The sequence below is a fragment of the Ambystoma mexicanum genome, chromosome 1q (assembly GCF_040938575.1).
Source record: "Ambystoma mexicanum isolate Mex_15411 chromosome 1q, UKY_AmexF1_1, whole genome shotgun sequence".
Taxonomy (NCBI): Eukaryota; Metazoa; Chordata; class Amphibia; order Caudata; family Ambystomatidae; genus Ambystoma; species Ambystoma mexicanum.
In genome coordinates this window covers 80741352-80768784 of record NC_090922.1, presented here as the reverse complement: position 1 = coordinate 80768784, position 27433 = coordinate 80741352, and the positions used below count along the sequence as shown (strand labels likewise).

Genomic DNA, 27433 nt, shown 5'->3' with positions numbered 1-27433 from the left:
GTTTGAAGACACAAATGAAGTGTTGTTCCATGATGCTTAGAAAGCATGTTGTAAGGGAATGCAAGTTTGACTGGTGTGCAAAGAGACATCTTGAACAGGTGTGAAAACCATGGTTAATGTGCCCCCATTGGCGTTATTAGAATAGGTTTGACTAGTTCCTGGTGCATCTTGTGGACTATTTTGTTCAGAAGAGGTGTTGGGGGAAAACCATATGCAAATCTCCCTGACCAGTTCATCCACAGAGCATTCCCATTGGACACTGTCCGGGGACATCTGGACGCGAAGTCTGGGCATTGTACGTTGTCTTGTGTTGCAAAGAGATATATATCTAGTTGACCCCAGTTTGTGAAAAACGTTGTGAAGGATGTCTTTGTGCAATTGCCATTCATGCCCTGAAGGAAGTTGTAGGCATCCCTGCTTAGCACATCGGCTATACACATTGCGACATTAGGTAGATGTTGTGACGAAGTTCCCAAAGCCATATGTTCTGGGCTAGTTTGGACAGACTTGGAGAGCGTGTTCCCACGTTTGTTGATGTCGTACATCGCTGTGCTGCTGTCTATTAGGACTAGAACTGTCTTGATTTGAAGCTGGCGTTGAATGGCTTTTAGGACCTTGAATACTGTCAGTAGTTCTAGAAGATTGATATATTATTGTTTGTGTCCACACTGTGTGTACAGTGTGTTGGAGACAGTGTGCACCCACCCTACGAGGGATGCGTCTGTGGATAGAGTGGCTTGTACTTTGAGAGTGTAGAATGATTTTCCCTTGAGAAAGTTTTCTATTATTCACTGTTGCAGAGAGTAAACGACCACTAGATCGTCACATTGACTGCTTGCTTGTGACCATTGTTTCGCCAGCCACTCTTGCATAGGACACATGCGCAACCGAGTGTGTGACATTAGGTAAATGAACAAGGCCATCATCCCGAGAAGGCGCATTGCCTTTCGTATGGTTACCTGATGACTGGCTACGTATTGTGGGATTTGGAAGAGCAGGTTCTGTACCCTCTTGTTGGAGGGGAAGTTAAAGTGTCTTTTGTTCGAATTAATGCCCTGAGAAATTGTTTCACCTGATTAGGGACCAGACTTGATTTTTTTCTCATTAATTGAGAAGCCTAGTTTGTAAAACAGATAGATAGTTTGTTGGATGTTTTGTAGACAGGCTTATCCGCCAGTCGTCGAGGTAAGTGTACACTGGGATTGATTATCTGCGCAGGTGTGCTGATACCACTGTGAGCACTTTGGTGAACACCCTTGGAGCTGAAACTATGCTGAATGGTAGCACCTTGAATTGGTAGTATGTTGTTCCTAATCTGAAGTTTAGGTATTTTCTGTGCAATGGCAACATTGAAATATAATAAAGATATAAAAGTATGCATCTTTCATATCTAATGTTGCCATGTAATCCCCTTGTCTTAGAAGTGGGATTACTTCCTGTAGCATAGCCATCTTGAAATATTTTGGCTTGATATACTTGTTTGCAGGACGCAGATCTAATACAGGGCGCATGGCAAAGTCCCATTGGGGTATCAGGAAGGACACCAAATAGATACCTTTGTTTACCTCTTGAATAGGGACAAGGTCTATTTCTCCCTTTTGTAGTAAAGTCTCTTGTATATGAGCTGATGTTCACGTGACATCCTTCTTGCTCTTGGAGGATGGTGTTGTGGTTTTTGAAGGAATTCGATGGAATATCCGTTGGCTACTGTCGTTAACACCCACTGATCAGATGCTATCTCCACCTATGCACGGGTGAATTGAGTAATTCGGCCTCCAACTGGGAATGCATGGGAGAGGATCTTGATGGTGGAGTCATTTATTTGTGGGGTAAGGGGAGCCTCTAATTGCTGTACCATGGAAAATAGCCAGAGGAGAACCCCCGTCTGCACAGGGCTTGAGAAGCATTGGGAACGAAATGGCCGGTGGGTATTGAATACCCCCCTTGGACATAAGGTTTGTTGGAGATCTGGTATAAAGTCTTCAATGTATTGTGCTCTTTTTTAGCTGTTTCTAAAGCATCACCTACAGGCTTACCAAACAGGACAGATTCGTCTGCTGGCATATTAATGAGGGTGGCCTAAGTTTCTGGTTTAAAATCGGAATTACAAAGCCATTATGCTGTTTTCATAAAGTTCCCTCTGTGAGAATTCTGCCTGTTGTTTTTTAAAATGTTGTGTATGACCTACCTTCGTTCTTTAACAATCTTTTGTAATTGAGACAGTGGGCCTCATCACAAGTTGGGCGGTAACCCTTAAATCTGGCGGAAACAGTATTAGCGCCGCCAGTACTGCTCCGCCGGATCACAACTGTAAACGGCAACCAAACGCGCTATTACAGAGCCATAAAAAGTCTGGCATTGGCACTCTTAGCACCAGAAAACCAGTGGTAAAACCGCCAAAAATACCCCCGGCCAAATGCTGGAGGTAAAAGAACACATGAGACAGCAATAAGGGCCCAGGTTAAAACAATGCACACCGGAGGCTTACAAAAGCCCCACCCGTGCACAACACACCCTTCCCAACACCATTTCACCATCAGGAGCAGGGAAGAGACAGCAATAAGAGCCCAGGTGAAAACAATGCACACCAGAGGCCTACAAAATCCCCACCCATGCACAACACACCCTTCCCAACACCATGTTGCCATTTGGAGCGGGAGCCTTGATGTGGACATGTATTTGTTGCGCCTGGAGCTACAGAGCCCTGCCAACCAGCCAAGGGCCCTGGGAGCACAGGGGGTGGTGGGGATGAGGAGAAGGAGAAGGAGGAGGAGGAGGCGGCGGCCAGCACCAGCAAAGCGACCAGTCATCCCCATGGTCAAGCCAACATTGATGGGCAGCTGGTGACCAAGTACAAGCTGGACAGGGCAATCCTCACCCAGTTGCTGGACACAATCCAGGCTGACATAGGCAGCCGTATAGCCATCAGCACTGCTGTGCCCCAACTTGTGAAGCTTGTGTCCGTTCTACAGACCTCGGGACTGGCAGCTTCCAACACACCGCTGCCATGATGCATGGTATGGCCCAGTCCACCTTCAGTGCTGTGCTGGGATAGGTGCTGGATGCACTGCTGCTCCATGTCAATGAGCATATGGCATTGCCAGCAGCACAGGCACAGGTCAACCAGCTCAAGGCACATTTCCATGCCATTACCCAAGTCCTGAACGTCATAGCAGCCCTAGACTGCACACATGTAGCAGTAGTAGCACCCCGGGAACATAAGGCACCCTACAGGAACCGTAAGAGTTACCATTCCATGAACGTGCAGGTGATGTGTAGTCCAGACCTAACCTTCACCCACTGCTGCGCCCGTTACCCAGGATCCACCCACGACTCCATGGTCCTGCGCAACAGTTCCCTGCCAGCCTACATGGAGAGGCACAGAGGCCAAAACACATGGATGTTGGGTGAGTACAAATCTTGTCTGAAATGCATGCCAAATTACACCTGTTGGGGGTGGGCATACACACAGGGCTCCCTGCATACCAGCAGGAGACACAGGCAGCACAGCACCATTTCCATGCATGCGCCCCGCACAAGAACCCTTGCACCCGTTCCACACAGCTGAACACACCCTGAATGGCACACCCTTGTGAAAACACACTCACATATGGGAGCCCAACTACCACAAGGCATCTTGTGTGTGTCGCAGTGCTGCTCCTCATCCTGACACAGAAGAGATACAACACATAGCCTAACAAAATGTCGCCTGAACATGCAGATATAAGGGTACCCTCATCCAGAAATAAGGGACAGAGTACTGTGGCATTTAGACAGGGGTGGTGCATGAAGTAAGTAGTACATTAATTGAATACTGCACCTTGGACAGCACACACCAAAATGAAAGTAGCTATATGAAAAACAGCATATGTGTACTACATGAGTCTGACACACATAAGCATTAACATATCAATTAATACGCTGCTGCATGTAAACCTCAGCCCATGCATGTCCAGGAAGGCGAAGGATGTATGACAATATTGCACTGAGAAGCATGAACCTTTTTAACACAAACTTACTCTGCTGCCAATGTCACTGATATCTGAGCCTTGTACACCCACTGAACTAACCTTGGCCTAATGTCTGCATTCTCTCCCCTTGCAGGTAATTCTGGATACTTGCAGTACACATGGCTCATGTCCCCTGTGCGGAATCCACACACTCTAGCTGAGCTGGCATATAACATTGCCCATGGGCGTATACGCACCTGTGTGGAAATGGCATTTGGATTGCTGAAGGCACGCTTCTGGTGCCTAAACCGTACGGGAGGGGCATTGATGTATGCACCAGAGAAAGTTGGCAAAAATCGTACTTACATGTGCCATGTTGCACAACATTTGCTGTCGCAAGCATGTGCCACTGCCCCCGATTCTGATGGCCAGCCACCTGGGGATGTGAGTGATGATAAAAATGAGCTCAAAGCCAGGGCACATGCACATAGGGATGGGGTGAGGGAGAGGAGGTTGGCCAGACAGGCCTTGATTGACAATTAATTTTGATCCGGTGGATGGGTACATGTAACACATTTCACTTGTAAAATAAAGAGTACTTTAACAAAATCATGAATGTCCATGCTCTGTATGCATAATGAACAGGATTTATTATTAGTTGAACAATCCCCCCTCCCTGTGAACACCCCAGAACACAATCGCACCTCCCCCCTGTGAACACCCCAGCACACAATCCCACCTCCCTCCTGTGAACACACCAGCACACAATCCCACCTCCCCCTCAGAACACCCCAAAACAGTGTCATTGGGTCCATGTCTCCATGGCTCGGCACAACTGTGCTATGTCCATCTAGGATGGTTGTGTGCAATTCCCACATCCGGGTCCCTCTGGTGAGCGGCATGGGAAGATTGCGCAGAGAATGGCACCTGGGCGAAACCTCCAGGGATCCCTCTGTGGGTGTTATAGAGCTAGATGGAATCGCTCCTGAAAACTGCAGCTGCTGGCGGAGCAGATTGTTTGCCTCCCGCATCTGCTCAGCATGTGCAGATTGGCCTTCACACAGCTTGTGTACTCTTTGTCCAAATCCTGTCAGGGCTGCTGTACAGCCCTCCACCACTCCACGGGGGCGCGCATTATCACGTGCCATGGTCTTGGCAGCATTGCGTATGGCCCCGCTTATTGCCTTGATGTGGTGGTTGTGCTCAGCCGACATGGCCTCAATTCTCCACTGTCGAGCCTCTATCAAATCCAGCCACCCCATCACAGCAGCTCCTGTGACGATGGGTCTGTCAGGTGGGCAGTTGATTGGACTGACAGGTGTGCACGGGGGCCAGGAGAGCTGTTGGGAGACATGGCAGCATCTATGATGGGGCTGCTGCGGTTGGGAGGGGCTGCCTTCAGGGGCACCATAGGAAGTTGTGTGCGGACATAATGTACACGCGCAGGTACATGGGGAGTGTGTGCTTCCACTGGTGCCTGCTCCGGGCTCTCTTGAGGTCTGCCCATCTCATGAATGGCACTCCGGCAGGGTGAGGACACCAGTGCAGTGTGTCATACCGCAATGGATGTGTAGCCCTCATCCGAGTTAGACCCACTGGTGGTTCCCTCCACATCCTGAATGTCTGTGGTGGCTTCCGGCATTCGAGGTGCCGACGCCATGCAGCCGACCTAGGATGTGTCCTGCGTCTTGCCTTCTCATGCCGGTCCCTTTACGGACTGGTGGTGCTGGTTGATGGGCATCGGGACATGCGGCTGGATGTGGATGCTTCTTCCCCATCATCATTGCCCTGTGATGATCGCTACGTGCCTGTGGGGTACATAGGGTGTAGTATGAGTTGAGGGCAGCTTACATTAGTATCATGCATTTCATGCCTTACAGTGGGTTAGGACACAGCTTCTATCATGCTTTCCCATTGCATATTAGTCAGCCCCCATGTGGTGATTATTGGAACGTGCTACAGGGGAGGGACACTGCTTGGACATGTTGGTGTGACTTTTTCAGATGTCTGTTGTGAATGCACAGCTCTCATGTCACTGTGCAAGGGGGGGCTTTGATACGCACCCACACATCACTTTCCTGTACCATGCACATGTATGTCTTTCCCTTGGGGCTTAGGATGATACATTGTAGGGACTTATGGTACCAGGGGACGCTAGTGTACGGTGGTACGAGGGGGCACTTATGGGTGGCTGCGGTACATCGCACACATTGCAAACACATACTGGGATTGGAGGGGTGGGCCTAACATGATTATGCAGTTTTCAGGGGGGTGTACTCACCTGCAGCCTCCTGGGTGTCGGTGCCTGCCTCCGCTCCACCGACTCCCTTGATTGTGCCCATGTCTATCAGGGTGGTCATCTGCTCCTCCCAAGTTATCATTTCGGGTGGTGGTGGTGCTGGCCCTCCTCCAGTCCTCCTCCCCCCATGCTCTTGCTCCTGTGCTGGGCCTGGAGACCCACCGCTGACACCCTCTGGCTCACTTGTCTCCAGATCTGTGCATTCCGCAGTGCACTTGTCTTGCGCTGCTGGGGGACATACAGCTCTTCTTGATGGCCCAAAACCTCCTCAACAAGTATGGCAAGCTCCTGGTCTGTGAACTTGGGTTTTCGCAGCCTGTCCAAGGCTGACTTGCCCCTGGTACGTCCCTGTGACATTTTCCAAGCTTTATAGGAGTGGGTGGCTTACAGTGGCTGCGTTTTTCAGCGTATTGTGATCTCCAAGATGGTCGCCGCTTTATTTACCGTTCCGGCGGTGACGCGTTTCCGACGGTGCTAATAGTGCACGCTTTTAGTGCCGCGGCTCAGTGGTAGCGTATTGTGCGCTGGATTTACGGTTCATAGCCACTTTTTCCGCCGGGCGCTATTTGCGTTAACGCCTTGGCCGTGTGTGCGTGCACACCGACTCATGATCTGGTGTTGTTTCCGCCAGACATCGTGGCGTTAGTGCAAATAGCGCTTGACGGAAAATACGCTGGGATACCGCCCAACTTGTGATGAGGCCCATTGTCTAAATTGGCTTGAAGGAATCCCCGATGTGTGCCATAATAACTAGTTAAAGGAGTGGTATTATTAGCAATTATTCCTAACGTATAAAGCTTTTTACATTCTTTATCTGGAAGTGTTCTGCGTTTGATAAGGGAATAGTTTCTTACCTGTAACTCCATTTCTCCAGCATTGGTATCTTTCATGGATTCACATGCTTAGCATATTCCCCGTCGTCAGACTGGGACCCCTCGGTACACATATATAGCCTTTTCCAATAGGAAAACTTCCGACACTTTTGTGTCCTATCTACGTCCTTTTAGGACCCGCCTACGCATGCTCCGTAGGCCGTCCCCGTATAAGAGGCCCACCCCGCGGTTCCCCTTCAGATTTCGGCCCCTCCAAAGTAGGAAGGGTTAAATTTATCAATCAAATACATTACATTCCGGGGAGGTTGGCGGGCGCATGTGAATCCATGAAAGATACCAATGCTGGAGAAATGGAGTTACAGGTAAGAAACTATTCCCTTCTCCAGCATTGGATCTTTCATGGATTCACATGCTTAGAATAGATTGTATAGCAGTAACACTTGAGACGGCGGTGAGAATGTAATGTAATATACCCTCAACATACTACACAATGCATATGTACAGTAGGAATAAGTTACCTCATATAACCTTACCCACATAAAATAAACTGTCATTAAAAAGGTAGATAACAGATTCTCCACAGCGTGGAGCTTACCTTACTGAAACAGATGGCGCAGGACAGCTCTTCCCATCTGCACCTCGTCCACATGCTCCTGGCAAGGCAGTAGTGGCGGGTAAACGTGTGGGGCACTGACCATGCCGCAGCTTGGCATATGTCCGTTAACGGAATTCCTGCCCATAAAGCTGTTGAGGAGGACATCGATCTTGTAGAATGGGCTCTAGGATGTCCCTGCAGTGGCCTTCCGGCCTTAGAGTGACAAAACGCAATCGTTGATGAGACCCATCAAGCCAATCCTTGTTTAGAGATTGCTTTTCCTCTCGTCGACGGACCATATGCGACGAACAGTTGTCTAGTAGACCTGAATTCCTGTGTACGATGTAGGTAAAATTTCAGAGCCCTCTTAACGTCCAGGGTATGAACAGCTTTTTCTGCTGCCGATGGTGGTGTGGCGTAGAAAGTAGGGAGAACAATGGACGAGTCTTTGTGATACACTGTCAGAACTTTTGGGACGAACATAGGATTAGTTGCCAGGACTACTTTGTCCTTAAAGAATCTTAGGTATGGCGGGTCTACGACCAGCGCTTGCAGTTCCGAGATTCTTCTAGCTGATGTGAAAGCAATCAAGAATGCCAACTTCCACGAAATTAATTTTATGTCGGACGTGGCCGTAGGCTCAAAAGGCGGTTTCATTAAGCCTGCCAACACTGTGTTGAGACTCCAAGTCGGGGGGAAACGTTTTTCCGGGGGAAAAGCTCGAAATAAACCCCTCATGAAGTGTTTTACAAGTCTGTCGCTAAATAGAGGAGACGACTGCCTTTTCCTTGTGAACCTCGAGATGGCCGCCAGGTGCACCTTTATCGATGTGAAGGATAATCCCCTCTCCGCCAAGAGGAGCAGGTAAGGTAGAACTTGTTCCTGTTCCGGCGTCACCGACAACGGTGGTAGGCCCTGTTGTCCCCTACACCATTCACAGAACCTCCGCCACTTATAGGAGTAGGATTTGTTTGTAGAAGGGGCTCTAGCCGCCTGCAGAATTTTTTGACAATCCTCCGAAACGTCTAAAGCACCGAACTCTGAAAAGTCAGGAGCCAGGCTGTAAGGTTGAGACTGTCCGGGTCGTGATGCCACACCTTGCCTTTGTCCCGGGATAGTAGGTTCAGGACTTTCGGAAACCCTATGAGATGTTCCAGCGACAGGTGAAGCAGGTCGGAGAACCACGGTTGCCTTGGCCAGTATGGTGTCACTAGAATTACCCGGCAATTGTATCTGCGTATCCACTGTATTGTCCTCCGTATGAGGGGGAACAGGGGAAAAGCATAGAGGAACATGTCCGTCCATGGGAAGGAGAATGCCTCCCCCCTGGAGCCCTCTTGAGGCCATCTGCTTGCGAATTGCTCGCATTTCTTGTTGTCTTTGGTCGCAAAGGCGTCCAGAGGGGGGTGACCCCATTTCTCGAACACTTTCATCAGGTGAACTGTGTCCATTTCCCACTCGTGTTTCTGGGCCATGCTTCTGCTGAGGGAGTCTGCTTGGGAGTTCCTCACTCCTGGAAGGTGATGAGCCACGATGGAAATTTTGTGCTTTAATGCCCAATGCCATGTTTTCTGGGCTTCTATGGAAAGAGTTCTTGATCGCGTCCCTCCTTGTTTCCTCAGATAAAACATGGCCATTGTATTGTCGGTCAGTATTCGTACTCGCGAGCCCTTGATGTGTGGTAGGAATGCCTTCAAGGCCCATCGTACTGCTCTGAGCTCTAACACGTTTATGTGTAGGAGTGACTCCGTTGGAGACCAGCGACCTTGCGTTTGGAGAGCACCCATGTGAGCTCCCCATCCGGTTAGGGACGCATCCGTGACTATGGTTCGCTGAAACTCTGGCTCCTGTAGGGGTACACCGTTGTTCAGATTGTGGAAACTCTGCCACCACTGAAGGGTCCGAAGCAGCTTGTCGTCGTTGATGGTTATCTTGTCTGACCACGATCCTTGAGCCTGCGTCCATCGGTCCGCAAGGAATTCCTGGACTGGCCTCATGAATAGGCGACAGTTTTCCACCAGATGGATGCAGGATGCCATGGCCCCTAGGACTGAAACTTATTTTCTCACTGAGATCTTGGTGTTTCGCCGTAGTCAGAATGCTTGTTGATTGAGTCTTGAGGTTCTGTCGAGAGAAGGTTTCACTAGCCCTAACTGGGTCTCGAACTGTGCCCCCAGGAATACCAGCGATCTCGATGGCTGCAGAGATGATTTTTCGAAGTTTATGGCGAATCCCAGCTGTTGTAGAAGCTGCATGGTGGCTTGTAAACTTGTGTTGGTCGACGCTGGGGAGGATCCCCTTACCAGCCAGTCGTCGAGGTATGGGTATACATGGTGGCCTTGATTCCTTAGCCAGGCCGCTACTGGAGCCAGGCATTTCGTGAACGTTCTGGGGGAGGTCTTGAACCCAAAAGGAAGAACCGTGAATTGGTAGTGAGTCCGCCCTATTACAAATCTTAGGAATTTCCTGTGTTTCCAACACATTGGAATATGGAAATACGCGTCCTGTAAATCCAGGGACGCTAGAAAATCCCCCTCTTGAACGGCGCGGATCACTTCCTGCAGTGTGAGCATCTTGAATTTTAGGCTCTTTAAAGACTTGTTGAGATCGCGTAAGTCTAAAATGGGACGCCATTTGCCGTTCGGCTTTTTTACGACAAAATATCTTGAGTAGACTCCTTGACCTCTCTGTGATGTTGGAACTAATTCTATCACGCCCTTTGCTAACATGAGTGTTACAACTTGTTGCAGTATCTTCAGATGGGAATGAGCGGTGAACGCAGGTGGAATTTGCGGAGGGCTGTGTTTGAATTGTAGAGAGTGTCCGTTTCTTATAGTATCCAGCACCCATTGATCCGTCGTTATTCGTTCCCATTCGTCGACATATGCTGAAACTCTTCCCCCCAGAACGGTGTGTTGTATGTCACTGCTGATCTTTATTTTGCTTGTCTCTCGACGACGACGGATATGATGGTCTTTTCCTGGAAGTCTGGAAGTTCCGGCGACGGTTTGCCGTTTGGGAGGCACGTCTGTATCCCTGGGAGGGGTAAGCTGATCTGCCAAAGGATCTGTATCCAGATGCAGAGAATCATGAATTACCTGAAGCCCCTCCTAAAGGGACGAAAAGACTTGTAGTTTCTGCCACTCTGGAGGGCACCCAATGAACGTGCCGTGTCCGAGTCCTCTTTCATTCCCTTTAGGGCTTCGTCCGCCTTCTCACCGAAAAGAAGGTCTCCCTCAAAGGGCATATCTAAAACTTTGTATTGTACTTCTGCCCTGAAGTAGGTACACTTAAGCCATGACTGTCGACGTAATACGACCCCATTATTGACTTGCTTGAAGCCTGACTCAGCGAGGTCCACCGCAATGTTTATTGTGTGATTTGAGGCTTCCTCACCTTCTCGGACGAGTAGCATCGCTGCCTTCCTATGCTCTTCCGGAAGATGATCAAGCAACGGAGCTAGCCTGTGCCACATCTCCCTATCGTATCTGGCAACAATTGCCAGAGATTTTGCGGCCTTTACTGTGGTCGCTCCCACGGAGAGCACTTTTTTGCCAAAGGCATCTTGGCGTCTCGCTTCGTTCTCAGGAGGAGTCGTGCACTTGTGCTGGGCCTTCGCCTTCCTCGCCGCTGCCGCCGACACCACCGAGTCTGGCGTTGGTTGGGAGGATAAACACTTGGGGGTAGACTCTGGAGCCTTAAACTTTTTTTCCAGGCGTCCTTTCACTGCCGGCTCTGAAAACGGGTGACACATTGTCTGCAACCCCTCCTTCCATACATGGTCTAGTATTGGTATCGAGAACACAGACCTCCTTCTCTTACCCATGTAGTCGAACAAAAAACAGTCCTTTTTCTGTTCTTCCTGGGACAAACCAAATTCTTTGCATGCCTTCTCCATCATAGAATGGAATGACGCAATGTCGTCCGGAGGGGACTGGTGAGCTGGGCTTCTAGGGGTTTCCAACTCCACCTCTGACTCCCAGGTTGGATCCCTGGAGGGGGATGATGAGATATCCGACATGGCTCCCCTGTCAGACTCCGAATCTGGCAGCTCACCTTCCTCTTGTGCCAGTGCTGAGATTGGCGTGCGTAGGTGCGTCGGTTGACGGGACGGGCCCGGCTCGTCGACGGGTGACTGTGGCAGGTTTGCCTGAGGTAGTCTCTGGTCCAACGACTGTAACAACGACTGAAGCGTGGACAGAATTTCCAACGACAAAACAGATTGAGGATTGAGAAGAGGGGCAGATACCGGTATTACGGATCCCCTCGTCGACGACTTGTCAGCCACTCGTAGCCCTAGGTCTGCTGGGCCAGCTATTCTCTCATTCTCGTCCTCCGAGGACAGCAACACAGCCTGTTCTTGTAGTAAAGTATCCGGGGGGGTCGGATCAAAAACTTCAGGCCTCCAGGTCGCTTGTAGAACCCCCGTCGACGAGGCCATCGTCGACGTCGTTGTCGGTGGGACGGTGGATGCCACCTGCGTAAGTGGCAGGGTGGAGGCCGATGACTGGGCCGCCGTCGACGACGGTGACTTAGCAGGTGGTTTTGGCGGTTCCGCCTTTTCCACACTTGACTTACTTTTACTCGACTCTCGACTCGTGGTCGATCTATGATGATCGCCCGAGGAGGATTTCCTTTCCTTTTCATGCTTTTTTGATGAAGATGATTTCTTTGACGAGGAGTCTCTAGTTGAGTGACTTCCAGACGACTCTTTTTCCGTCGGTCGAGATTTCTTCGCCGGTGGTTCCGACGAGGTAGCGCGGTGTGATGTTTTCGCCGATTGTGTGGAGCCTACCTCCGAAGGGGGGTATGCCCCCACTCCATCATTCAGCCATGCCACCAGTCGTCGACTGCTGTCTTTGAGGGTTTTTTGAGAAAACCCTTTGCATATGTCGCAGTTATCCGCCGAATGATGAGGGTGGAGGCAATATATACAATCCATATGTCTGTCCCCCTCGTAAACTTTTTTCAAGCCGCACGTCGCGCATGGGCGGAACAGCGCTTTTCCTGACACGGAGGACATTTTCTGTACTCAAATTCCAGTAATGCAACCTTGTACAAAATAGTAAGACAACGCGAGGAGATCCCACTACTTTGGAGACGGTTGAAATCTGAAGGGGAACCGCGGGGGCGGGCCTCTTATACGGGGACGGCCTACGGAGCATGCGTAGGCGGGTCCTAAAAGGACGTAGATAGGACACAAAAGTGTCGGAAGTTTTCCTATTGGAAAAGGCTATATATGTGTACCGAGGGGTCCCAGTCTGACGACAGGGAATATTCTAAGCATGTGAATCCATGAAAGATCCAATGCTGGAGAAAGGGACATATATACATTTTCTAGTAGTTGTAACCGCTAGAAAATCAGGTTTAACATGGCCCCGGATGTAAAGAAGGTCTGAAGGTGGGGGTTTCAATATTTTCTCCACCCGAGGGTTAACCGCAGACGTAAGGGATGGAGTAAGCATGGAAGGTGCAATTCTCTTTTTAATGGAATTTAACAAAGGAATATATTGGCTGACAGGCCTTTTTTCTTTTAGGATGTCATCCACAAAATCAGAGTCTGGCAATGACTCGAGTTTGAATTTGCAAAGGTTCAGCTGCCAAGCAGGTCATTAAAAAAAAGCTGCTAATTTATAGGAGATGTGTCGCCGGGCTGATCTATGGGATCATCGTCTCCAAAAATTATATCTGGCTCATCTGTATCCTCATGAGTGGCAGTTGCTGGCCGCGTACCCTAACCATCATCCCCCTGGTCTTGTTGCAATTGGTCTTGTTGCAATTGGTCATAATAATGGTCATCTTGGTCATCCTGAAATATATTAGATGGCTGATCTGTGATATCAACAACTGAATGTCTAAGAGATAACTGGAGTCTAGGACCCGCACTCAAGGGAAGCAAAGCCAGAGAGATGTCAAGGGAGTAGAAGAAAACCCCTCACTTTGTGAACCTTTGCAGAAACATATTAGTTGTGAGTCTAGGGCCCGGACACAAGGGAGGCAAAGACCGAAAGAGGTTGAGGGGAGAGAAAGAGAAACCCTTCACCCCGTGAACTTTTGCAAAACCACTAGTCTGCAAGTGTCTGTAAAGTGTATCACGTTGAAAGCCCTGGCAGAAGAGTATACCAGGCCAGCACAAGTCTGCAAGTGTGTGTAAACTGTACCACGTTGAGAGCCCTGGCAGGAGAGTATACCAGGCCAGCACAAGTCTGCAAGTGTGTGTAAACTGTACCACGTTGGTACCACGTTGGCATGAGAGTATACCAGGAAAGCACCAGTCTGCAAGTGTGTGTATAACGTACCATGTTGAATATCCTGTCAGAAGACTATACCAAGCAAACCCAAGTCTGCAAGTGTGTGTAAAGTGAAGTACATTATAAGCCCTGGCAGGAGAGTATACCAGGCCAAAGCTTAAGTTTGCAATTATAGAAAGTTGACCACCCAAAGACGTCCTAGCACAGGAATACATCAGGTAAACCCATGACAGTGAATTAAGTGAGGTTGAAGTGGAAAGGAACTTGGCATGGGAGTGTACAAGGTATCCTGTATAGTCAGAACTTATATCTGAAACTGTTTTGGAATACAAAGTATTTTTGTTATTAACCAAAAAACCTCCAAGAAGGTTTTGTGCCTTTTGGAGTCTTGATAAATCTAGAACAGCAACCTGGGGAAGGCACAATCCCCTAGAACTGTGAACCTTATCCATTGGGAACTTTGTGTTGCAGTGCATTTTTTATTTCTTGAACATTTGTGCACCTTCAAGACTAGAGAACTTACCCCTTTGCACATTTCAGTTACTTTAGAATTTGAGGGCAAGGATAGGATTTCGTACACAGGACAGTGTTTGCTTTGGACATCTTGACATTAGACAGACCCTTACGTTTTGGCTGAGGTAGGGAAATGCCTCTTAGAAGTAGGGATAGTGAGGCATTTTCCAACCACTTATCATTTAATAAAAGTCTGTAACCACATATATGACGTCTCTCTCTCTCTGTGTCTCATTCCTGGCTCCTCACAATATCCTCAGAATAAGGTTTTGGACTTCATCACAAAAATTCAAATTAGTTGAACAACATTAATTATTTTGTTGTGCCTCAAGTTAATTTCATTGTTCTGCTATATTACATTTGGTTACACTTAAATCTTTGCCTTTCAAGATGAGAAATGCTATTTGCCCATTTACTAGTTAGTTATATTAGTAGCTTTCCCAAATGTATTAAATATGTACATCAGGTATTCCACATTATTATGCTAAGCAGGACTTCCCATTTCATTAAAGAAGATTTTCAGAGCACCATCTCCGTCACTTGACACAGACGTGCCTCTGCAACCCAGAATAGCCAGTCTAGCAGAGCTTCTGAGACAGAGATGCACGCTCCTTGGAGGCGGTAAAGCAATATATGGGGAATGCAGCCGACAACCCTCATTCAAAGGGCCTGAGTGATATCTTGTCTGAACCTGAAGGTCCTGTCTTCCCTTTGCTATCTGGAAGTTTTATTTAACCTATATGAAAATTATGTCATGTATGGTGCCCAGAGTGTCAGAGAACCTAGAAGGAGAAGGCTGAGTTTCCCCAGGATCAAACACGCAGTTAAGGGTAAAAGCATCAGAGAGAAAGACTGGGAGCTGTTAAAAGCTGCCAGAACTCTGCAAGAACCAACAAACCATATGCATATCTATCAGACGTGTGACACTGATGAATTGGAGGAGGCGATGCAGACTGGAGGCAGCGTCAAGAGTGTTAGTTTCCTACAATGACCTGGACAAATGGAGAACCAGGTCCAAGGAATTAACCAGTGAACCAAAGGCTGGGAGGTGGCAACAGTGGAAGGCTCCCACACACCAGGGGTTGCTGCAGAAACCATTCTCCAGCAAAGACGTTGCAGCCAGGTTAGCGAGAAACCAGGGCAAAGACTTCTGTAGAGCAAGACTTCCACCTTTTGCCATTTTAACAGCTCAGACAATGTATACCCAGTGTGAGTAGGAAACATTTGGCCCCACAACAAATCCGGGAGCATAATACAAAAAAGCACATAAGGGGATCAAAAAGAGAGCATGACAACAGGGTAGTGAGCTCAGGCTAGAAAAGCAAGAGAGCAGCATGGGAGCATGAAAAAGCCGATAAGGTCAACACTATGTGACAGACTGGACAAGCCAGGAGTGCTGCTGCAGGAGCCAGTGCTTACGTGGAATACTTAAGAAAGGGTTGAGGGCTAGAGTGGAGTGGATACCATCAGGTCCTTGGGACAGAAAGCTGGGCAGTTGTCGAGAAATTAGAGGGGAGAGCACCAAACGCAGACTCCTCTGATCCACTAAGTCCTGAGTCTACCCAGTGATACCCATACACTGTATTCTCCCTATGTGCAAAACACTATAACCCTTAGCGAAAAGGTTAATGATAAGATCATACAGTGAGAATGGCCATAGATGGCTTATTTGAGCAAAATAGTGAACAGGACACTATCCTGTAAAGGGAAGACAGGCATAGAGGAGACGGTGCCAAGGCAAGAGTGCGAGTAATCCCTGTGCGATTGAGGAGACCATCAAAGCCTTCGTACTGAATTGGAACACCATAATTCTAGGTTACAAAGAAGTGTGACAGACACTGAGCCTCATTACGAATCCAGCAGTAACGGAGCCGGAAAAACCGGCAGGTTCCCGCCATACTCGTATTACCATTCCGCCTCTGTGATTCCCGGAATTACCGGGGCATTACGACCCCGGTGACCCAGGAATTCCGGAGGCGGAATTGTGTAAGTGCCTATTCCCATGGAGCCCAATAGGACTCCATGGGGATCGGGACAATGGAAACACCGGTTCCGTCTATGACAGAGCCGGTGTTTCGATGCCCACCTGCAGGCGGGTGGTGTTAAACTCGCCAGGTCAGACCTGGCGGGAGTGACACCTCCCGCCTGCAGGACTCGGAATCAGCCGGTCCGGAAAGAACTGTAGCAGCGGTTGTACCACCACCGTTCTTTCCAGACCGGCAGGGTCATAATGAGGCCCACTATCATTGTGGTGTGTGTTATAAATATTAAGCGGGGTGCTGTATACCTGTTAAGAGGAGACCTGGGGTAAAGAACAGGTTGGGCACAATATCCCCGAGACTGAATTTTAGCCAAGAAGCTGCAGGGCACTACATCCCTGGGACTGACTAATATTTAGAGATTGTAGAGGAGAGTAACTCCACAACAGAAGGAACCAGACAGATTATCGTTTATCCGATCCTGACAATATTTAGGCAAAACTCAAGATGCGTATTCTCATCTTGTATTAGCTAAATCCTTAGCCGCTGTAGGCATGGATCCCCTACTGATCCTGCATGTGAGAACACAATTACAGGTCAACTGTACTGCTGAGTCACATGATTCTCATCAATCCACCAAAAGATGGTGTTCCTTAGGTTCTGGGTCCAGAGGATTCTCAGCCCTAATGGCATATCTTATTCAAGCTGCTACATTTCAAATCCTACGTAACATTTTTGCCCAGTCAAAATTCCAGCTTTTGTTCTGTATAGAGAGGAATGTGATGAACATTAGTCGCAGCCTAGGAGGATAGTTACATTGTCCTGTTCATATTCCAGCACAGCCGTGTAGAAGACCCTTTGCTCCTCTTCCTCTGGAGTCATGGCTACATTGCTTGAGAACCTCCTAGACCATACAGAGAAAAAGAGAAAGGGAGCAGAATTACAAGAGTGAATGAAAATCATCTGCCATCAGTGTCTAGGAAACATGTATTAGGTGAACTAAAGTATATTTTTCTAAAACTGCTCAACTCAATGGGTAGTAAACAGTAGGCATTAGAAAAACAACAAGAAAAGGTAAACCCATTTGGATTCTGTGAACCAAGTCAACAACAGAAAGGAAATTGCAAACAAAATGGATATGAAGGTCTGAGGGGACAGTATATGACGGAAATGGCTATTTATAAGGTTCTGCACCTGTTATAGCCTTTTTTAGCAATACCTTGTAAATTATATGGGTTTATCCCAGAAGCAATAGGAATTGGGTGAACTAATGCAGAAAATCTGCTTCTTAATTGCCTCCCCAGAAAATAAGTCCAATAATATTGTTGTAAACTAACACACAGCTCCTAAATGCACATATCAATTAATCACAGACCCAGGCACAATTATTTGTCCAATGTATTTCGGAAAATACTAAACTTTCCTCTCAACTTGTGTGAGTGGAGTCTACCGAGGGCCCCTTTTGTCCTAGGCCAAAAATTATTTCTCCTCTAGCCTTGTGAAGTAATTGTTAAGTATTAATTGGGTTTGTCAAAATGCCACTGTTTGGATAATATTAAACAGACTTTGGCAAGTCTCTTCCCTGGGCAAGATTCTTTTCTCTAGATAGAATCAGGATGACAATGCAAATATAGTCTGCGGGATCCAATAAGGAAAAAAGGTCCCTTAAGATTTCACGGGTCTCTGCCCAGAGTCACTGAGTGTCTGGGATCGGCTTACTCCTGATGGTGGTGTTGTCAGCTTTTTGAAGCAGGGCTGTGTCTCGGGACGTCCTAAGGAAGGGCGGCAGGAATTATGCTGCCGCACTTCCTGCGGATCTGATATCAGCATTGGATAGTCTTTGAGAGGTTCCGCCAGGTCTAAATTCTAACTGGATAGAGCCCTGTTTTGCTGGAAAGTGGCTGGCAATGAGGTGCAAGTACGTTAAGTTTGCTGGGAGTACTCGATGTGCTGTTCAAACCTGCATTGGATTTCAGAAACTTGGACTTCAGTGCTTTCAGACGTGACTGAATAACGGCCAGGAGGACGTCTTTGAGAGCTACACTCCCCTGTGCCTGACCTTGAAAGGATAAAAGGTGACTGTGTAGGTACGTTGTGCCAGATCCCTGTATTTAAGTACTGTTTGCTGGGAGGACTACTCGCACGCTTTGTGCCTGTAAATGCACGCTTTGTGCCATTTGAACCATTTGAACGTAGCACACGCTTTGTGCCTGCCTGACCTTATTTTCTCTGCTCTGTGCTTGGTGATATAATTAAGGAAGACATTAATATATCTCCTACATTTGTGTTTACACTTTTTCTTTTTACTTCTTAGGACCACACTTCCCAACTCCTCCTCTGTGGTGACCACGCCCTTTCATATCCCTTTATCTTCCTCTGAGCCTGGTGCAAGTACTTTAAGTACTGTTTGCTGTTCGCGGGGCGGAGGCGCAGGGCTAGTAATTTTATTATTTTTTTGTCCCGTAACGCGTTCAGACCAATGCTGGTTCTAAAATAGGTACCATTATACCTGCATTCCATGATATAGCGCCTTGGATTTTTTTCAATAATACTGTTTTATTGGTATCGTGTGTGGGTATTTTTTGTGCATACCCTGTATCTGCTTTGTATCTTCTTCAAAGTAGAGTTGTTGCTTTTCTTTTTGCAAATTACCTTGTGCCGTATTATTACGAGGGTATATTGCCTATTACACTTAACATGTACACACTAAAAACTGATATGCCACTGTTTATCCAAACCTTAAGTGGACCCCCACGAGCCTCTCAACAACAGCCTATTTGTCCAACTCAGGCTGTAACTATGTGCACTCCGAATAATCTACGGAGAACAGGCATTAGTCTGAATAATCCCTTCACTGAGTGCCTCCGCTTTCAAATTCAGAAATAAATAAGGGCACATCCTTGACACCTTTTATCCGAGTGGAGGAGTCGAGAACTCCAGGTGACCGGGTAGCTACACATAATCATGTGTCGGATCAAACTATACTGAACTCAGTTAAAGCTGTTCGAATACCCACTACTAATTCTACCCCAATAGCTTCAACTCCCATTCCCTTTTGTCTAGGCTCCTGTGATGATTCTGCCATATCACTATATGTATCACAATGGGAATCACCCATCTCCATTATTCAAGAAATAGAAGCCTGTAAGAGCATGATTGAATCTGTTTCTTCTTCAATATCACTTTCACGTATTGCCTCACGTTCTTTTGTGCAGCCTACTCCGCGAGCTTGCCATAAACCTCCCTATGCCAAAGAACAACAGACTTCTCCGGCAATTAATACTGCCATGTTAGAACTCGCATTTGCTGCAATAAATTCATCAGTTCAGAGTCTATTTAGACTCTTTGATACAATAGATTACAAAGTTAACAAGCAAACCGCGATCTTAGAGGACCTTGCTAATGGCCTGGTTGCCAATCGCAAACTTCTTCAGGCTCTAAGCACCATGTGCTTCAATTTAGAGCACACTAATCATTCCCTAATTAAGTTGCCAAGAGAAAATGGAATGGCCATTGAAGGATTAGAGACTGAGCGCGGTTATTGCAATGAAGTTCTAGTGACATCTCTACCGCTGATTAAGGAAATTATTCGTCCAGTACAAAGTCCTATACCTGAGCCTTCTCGACATGTCATTGAAGATTCATCATATATTGATTTATCTTCACAGGTGGGTGAACCAGAGATACCTAGACCTAATATACAGGCCAACCCACAAACAGGAGCCAATCAATGCTCAAAAAAGCCCCCCTCGCATGAAAATTGGTATCACGTAGCCTAAAATCAAAGGCGCGAGAGCTATGATAAAAAAAAAGAAAAACATGCCCAACATTAAAGGGCTCAAAAAAACTATGAATGCCTTCTTTAAGGCAATTGGTGGTACAATTCTGCCATTTCATCCCTCAGCATTTCCGACAAACACCAAGTCACATAACACTGATTTACGGTCGGCATCTGAGTTAATGGATTTATTAACTAACAGTAATGCGGCTAATCCTGATAGAAGCAAATCATCAGCAATATTGCCCCCGCCACACTCACCACTGAATCAACTGATTGATATTATGACATCAGTAAAAGAGCCTATGCGGCTACTCCCAAGCGTCCCAGTAGTAAACATCATACCGCTGGCTCCTGTGAATTCCAACACAATCCCATACAAACGAGAAGACCCGCAGAACATTGCAGCCTTGATCAAACAAATGGTCGATGCATACTTGTTTGAATATGGGGGTTTAACTAACACAACTGGCCAGAAAACAGACGGGGAGAATCGTGAGAGAGTGGTGGAGAGAGAACATGGCATGTACCCTGTTGCGGAGGGAAATGAGGGTGATTTGATTTCTGGGAATCATAATAATACAGGCTCAGCCCCTGTGCAATCACCACATACACATAAAATTTCACCATATAGGATCGAAGAGCGACCGTCTCAACCTGATATCCAACAGAAAGATTCACCGCACTCATTTATTTTAAAGTGTAGGGATGGTAATTTTCCATCATATGTACTTAATCGTAGAAGTGTGTTGAACATCTTTGGCGACATCAGAAACCTGCGCGATGTATCTACTAAGGACATCGCCCAGGTTGAGTTCATATCTGAGTTCACCAACTCCACTATCAGATTATGGTTGCATTCTGGAGTGGTTGCTAACGTAATTTGGAGAGAGAAAATGAGCCTTTTTAACATGGGCTTCTTGCTGGCTATGGAACCGGAACAAGTGGCTCCAAAAAGCTATAATGTGTCTATTATACCAAACATCTATGTAAGTGCATGTAATCTTGCAATTAGAGATGATGCTCAGGCAGGGAAAGAGTCACACTAACCACTAACATCATCTACCTCTCCCATTTTAAATCTTGCAAGTTGGAATACCAGAGGACACTCCCACCTACATTCCTTCTTTAGAGACCCTGGTACCAATTTCCATATCATCGCACTGCAGGAAACATGGCTGACATCTATGCCAATATGGGATGGTTATGATGTTGCTCTGCTGCCAGCCATATCCACAGGGGGTCGCCCGTCATCAGGCCTCTTGGTAGCTGGGAATCTAAAAAAGGGTGTGAAAATTGATGATTGGTTTACAGAAAATGTTTTTTTGCAATTGGTGAAAATTAAAGTTGGGAAATGGTGCTTGGCTTTGGTGAATTTATATCGTAACCCAATGGGTCTATCTGATGAAGCATTCTATGGCGCTCTAACCAAAATGTTGCACCTTATTAACCTTACCAATGACACAACCTACACAGTCATCTTAGGTGATCTAAACCTTGATTGTTGGGCTCCCACTCGTCACTTGAAAGAAGTACGTAGATGGACAGCCTATATGGAGGAAAGGCAGGTTGTGATGGCCAATGGGGCTATTTTCGGTGATATACCGGCAAATACAACCTGGTTTAGAAACAATAGTCACAGCACACTTGACTACATCTATGTTGATTCTGCACTCTTTCATTCGGTGACGAGTTTAACCATGATTGTTTCTCCAAATAGTGATCATAAACTTCTGTCGCTAAGTATCAAGAGTGATTGTGCGCTTCACAAAAGATCTAGTAGATTGCAACCAGTGCTGATTGATAGTGCCAAATCTTGTGTCATCTGGTCCCATAGAACAGTAACAGCCTATGGTATGTCCGTATTGGAGAATGCTAGTTCAGAATTTCCTCTTCAATATACTGAATTGCTTCTTCCCTTTACTAATATGTTTAATGAAAATCCTAATTCACGTGGCAAGTGTTGGCATGCCTTTGACCATGAAATTCAGGCTGCCCGTGCTGCCTACCGCAAACAAAGAAGAGCCATAATTGCGGTGGGTTCGCCGGCCTGTAGGAATGATCTGAGACAGCTAAGTGCATTTACAAAAATTGGATCAAATCAAGGAAACATCTGATATACCAACATGACAGCGAACACATGGCCTTTGCCATGTATAATAAAAACTCGGCTCAAATATGGCCCCTTTTGAATAATCATAATGGTTTTGCACAAGCAGATGCCCAACTTTCGGCTGTTAAGGAAAATGCATGGGTTGATTATTTTTCGCGACTCTATGCCGATTCTGAATTTGCTGAATATGATCACATCTCATCAGATCATAAAGATTGGAACTTAGACTTTTCTCGAACGTCTATTGAAGCCATGATACACCAAGCAAGCTCCTCGCGCGCAGCTGGGCCTGATGGCATATCTAATATGACGCTGAAAACAAATCCCTATGAGTGGTCTGTGATATTAGATTTAATCTTTAAACATGTACTACAATCTGGCAGGATCCCTAATTCATGGAAAACTTCACTCATCATTCCGCTCGTCAAGAAAGGAGATTGTACCTCTGTCTGCAAATAAGTGGTGTTTTAACTAAGACTTGTTCAATAAGTAATCAGGGATGTATATATATTGATAGTGACTGTGTTTGAACTTGCTTGCCATATTAGTGTTAGTGTATTTTACAAGTGTGTTTTTAAATAAATAATTATATACTTTTATACCCAAGCTCTGGTCAGTGTTTGCTTGTGCTACAGTATCCTTGTACCTATTTTGTATGCTCTATATACTGTCTAACTCTTCTTGAGAGAAGTCTGGCTGCTCAGCCACAGCTACCAGGTAAATCTGGGTGGTACAGACTGCTACCAATTGGGTTTACTGCCAACACCTGTAGTCCTAAGCCTTTTGCAGTGGTCCCTAAGGGAACTGCACAGGTTTCTGCCTAACACTTATCCACCCCGAGTGTTGGGATCCCAGAGCGAGGAACCTTACCTGGCCACCTGAGTCGGGGATCCCCAGAAACAGCCTTGGAGAAACGCTTCAGGTTTCTCACAAGTGGAAGCTTGCAACATATCTTCAGTCTCATTGGGGCACCTTGTTGAACACTCCTGCTGCCAGGACGACCAATATGCCGGAGGATATTGCGGTGATATCCCTAGATACAATTAAAGCATTCAACTCTCTGGAATGGCAATGTTTATTCTAGGTGCTTGAGAGGTATGAACTGGAAAGATACATAACACAATGGATCCGACTACTGCACACCACTCTTATGGTGAGGGTTAGGACAGGAACGTTTTTTTCGCCCAGCTTGAGGGGTGGGGGTAGGGGTAAACAGAGGCACAAGACAGGGATGCCCACTGTCCCCAGTTATGTTTGCCCGTGTATTAACTGAACAGAAGGATATAATTTGTATTTACTTATTGTGATGTAACAAACCTTTCACAAACATACAAATCTCGATTCATTACATAATAAAACTAATACTCTTAATAGACACTTACAAATGCCACATTTAGAAACATTGCACCATGCAATAAAAGTAAACAACAAAAACAAATTCATAAACTCAGGCCATTATGGTGATGAAGAGGCCGGAAAGCGACCACAATCCTATTGTGGCTATAGTGGCAGGGACATTGTTTGGCTTGAGGGAGGGTGACTGTGGCAAAAAAGAAAAAACTAAAATATCTGAGGTAAAAGGCGGAGATAGACGTTCAATCAAAAGGTAATTTCTAGATTTAGAAATTAAGCAACTCATCATCTATGCAAAGGTTCAGTGCTGATTTGAGATGTTCTGTCTCTGCGATGCCGATAATGTGGGTAATTGGTTATAATTCCATGAATCAATCGTTAGCATCGTGGGAAATGGGTTGAGCAGGTCTTGATCAGCTGGGGGAATTGGGGCAGTCCGTAGGACTCCCTTGTATGACACTGAATGCTGTGCTGCAAAAAAGGTCCTGATTGAGCCTGGGAGAGGGACCACTTCGGCTCTGGGCATTTTGCCATAAAGTGCTTAAAACTAAAAAGGCAGAGCATTGCGAACACTGGTGGCACAATCTTCTACAGGCCTCTAAAACGGAAGACTGCAGGGGGTTTTAGCAACAGGTTGGGGGGGAGGAAGCGAACAAAACCTGATCCAGAATGGTATCCTTGTGTATGCTTGGCTAGCCCCCTTTGGAAATCTTCACAAAGTGGAAAATCAAGATCCCTTCAGGGAACCCAAGGTCATCCTCGGCAAGTTGGGTGATAATGCGCCCCTGACGTTGACGTCACAAGACGTTGAGGCGGCTCTATTGTCGCAGAAGCGGTGGGAAAGCCCCTGTGCCGGACTTGGTCCCCATTGATTGGTATCGACAGGAGGTGGTTATATGGATCCCTTATCTAGCAAAACTCTTTAACGCTTTGTTGAAAGTGAATAGAGTACCCTACTCCTGGACCCAGGCAATCCTCGTCCCCCTATACAAGAAGGGAGACAAGGGCTGTCTGGAAAATGACCAGCCTGTCTCCCTCTTGGATGCTGGGGGCAAGGTTTTTGCCAAGGCAGTATTGGGCCATTTGGATGCATGGAGTCGGCAGAGGTGGGGTTTGCAAAACCTGCAGGCTGGATTCCAGCGCAATAACAGCACGGTGGACCAAGTGCTAGTGCTACGTCTGATTCTGGACAAATATGTTGTACTATGGGCCACAAACATCTATGCGGTTTTTGTTGACTTAAAAAACGCGTTTGACAGTGTGCCGAGAAGCAACTTGTGGAATGTATTAACTAAGCTGGGGGTACCACTTGGCATTCTAAGAGCAATCCAATCTCTCTATTTTAATAATGGGACGAAAATCAGGCAAGGGTCCGGGGGCAAACCACTGCTAGAATACAAATGCTGCTAGAATACAAATTGATGTTGGAGTTAGGCAGGGCTGTGTCCTGGCGCCAAGTCTGTTTTGCCTTTTTATAAATGGGGTTATTGACTTATTGCTGGCAGAGAAGACGGATGACCCATTGTTGGCCGGTGAGCACATCCTGATCCTTTTATTTGCTGATGATGCATTTCTTCTCTCTCTGACCCCCAAAGGACTGCAGAAGCAATTGAAAATATTTGAGAGCTCCTGTAAAAGTAATAGACTTTCAATAAATGTTAAAAAAACAAGATAATGGTGTTCAGCAGAAAAAGGGTCAGGAAAACGCGAAGGCTAAACAATCAGCTCGGACAGTGGGGTGATCAGACAGGTTACCAGTTACGATTATTTGGGAGTCCGGTGGACTGCAAACTGTGTTTGGAAGGACCAGGTGAATAGGGCAGGTTTGAAGCTGACCAGGCACTGCAGAGATTTGTCTAGATTTATGATGGCCCATGGGACAGGCCCGTTAAGTGTTGTTTTACAGATTTACAAGTGCCAGGCCAGACAGGCTGCCCTTTATGGGGCCGAGCTGTGCGGCGCCTAAAATTCAGACACGCTCAGGGTCATAGAGCAGACATTTTCTAAAGCAGTCCAGGGCTTGCCGGTAAACACCCCGAATGCCCTAGTCTTCTGTGTACTAGGCCTGCAAAGCACCTGATTCTTATGTGGCTCGAGGACAGTGTTTGATTGGGCGAGACTATGGACAAGCGACAACTGGAGTCAGTACAGAGATGCCGGCAAAGATGTTTTGTCTCAGCCAGGCGGAGCTAACTTATCCTGGTTCTCGGCCATCAAAAAAGAGTTGACTGTCTGGGGGCTGGAGAATTATTGGTCTCGCCCGGACACAATTCCTGAGAACTATTAGTAAAAAAAAGCCTACTAAAGCAAACGTTTCAGAGAAACCCGAGCAAAACTTGCAAGATCAGCCAGTATGGCTCTTTATCTGTGCAGGAGAGAATATCCTGGCCTTGAAGATTATCTGGACAGAATGAAATTGAAATCAATGAAAGCACTGTATATGAAACTGCGCATTGGCACTCTCCCCCTAGCTAAAGTCAGGCATCATTGGAATATGAGTATATCAGCAGCTTGCCCTTTCTGTCCACATGAGATTGAAAAGCGTAGTGCATTTTATTTTGTTATGTCCCAAGTACTCTCATATCATGAAAATATTTCTAATACCACTTTTTTAAACGGTTTTGATTCAGAAGAATTGCTGTAGCGCTTGACCTTTGCTTGGCGGGGGATTGCGAGTTGGCAACTAATTGTTTGGGGAATTACGTAAATGCGTCACCTTATTGTCAGTCTTGCTAAGTATGTTGTTTTTACATTTTTGCCTTTGGCATAATAGTGCCACATTTTACAAAGTTTTACCCATGTTTTAATTATTTATCAAAATGTTTTGTGTGATCTGTAATGTTGTAAAATCTGTGTATGACTTTAATGATCTATTTATTGGATCGAAAATAAACTGATTGATTGATTGAAACCAGACTTTCCCAGTGACAAAGAACAGTTTATATATTACTGTGAGCCAAACAGAACATCAGCATTGCCCAAGACAAGAGTGTGCAATGTCAGGAACTCATGGTGACAACAGTAAAGACAGACACAACTGATCACAGTTCAAGGGTGGTTATTAAACTGTATGCAGATTGGAAAAATGCCTATTTTAAGCCTAAATCTAAGATGGGAGCAAGCGTCGACCATCAAATAAAAATAAGCCAGTCCTTGTGGCGTTGTGGCAAAATAAAAAGAGTCTATACTAAGAAACATGTTGCCAAACATAACAACTAATACAAAAGGTGTGTGGGATTATTTTCAAGGAAAGAAAGAAGTGTTCTTAAATAATATGTCAGGATGCGGTAGTTTGGATCTCCCTTCCCCACGTCTTAAGCATGAGGTAAGATGGAATCTCTGAGCACAGTACACACTCAAGCTTCCCGAAGCACGAGTCGACAGTTTAATTCCAACTTATCAGGAGCGTCCTTGGCCAAGTCTCGTTTCTCTTGAAAGTCTCTTTCCTTGGATGGCCGGACGCAAATGACAAATAAAAGTTCCTTCAACATAAATAAAAGTCTGTTTCTTGGTTTCACTTTGGGTGAGGATTTTTCACCCTGGGTCCCCCTCTTCAGGGCGCTGGCCCTTCTTTACTTTCAGCCTCCCTTCTCTGGGTTCACTACAGCTTTTCCTTTGCTCACAAATGTTAATGTCTTTTTAAACAGTTCCAGTGGACAACCCTCGGTCGAGTTCACTCTTGCCAACTTCATCTTTACATTCACTTTCTATGTTTGCAGGATTCACTTCCCTTGCTTTCTTTATAGTTTGTAGATCAAAGGCTTTCGAC

The 27433-nt window shown here is 46.4% G+C and overlaps 1 protein-coding gene across 1 annotated transcript in view; it reads right to left on the bottom strand.

The window, feature by feature from the left end:
• The window catches only part of VPS9D1 (VPS9 domain containing 1), a 1552154-nt gene that overhangs the window by 540265 nt on the left and 984456 nt on the right, over positions 1-27433 (bottom strand). The window contains exon 8 of the mRNA XM_069635571.1: positions 17237-17324. Within this exon, the coding sequence (XP_069491672.1) occupies positions 17237-17324 (88 nt within the window). The remainder of the gene's footprint in view (positions 1-17236; positions 17325-27433) is intronic.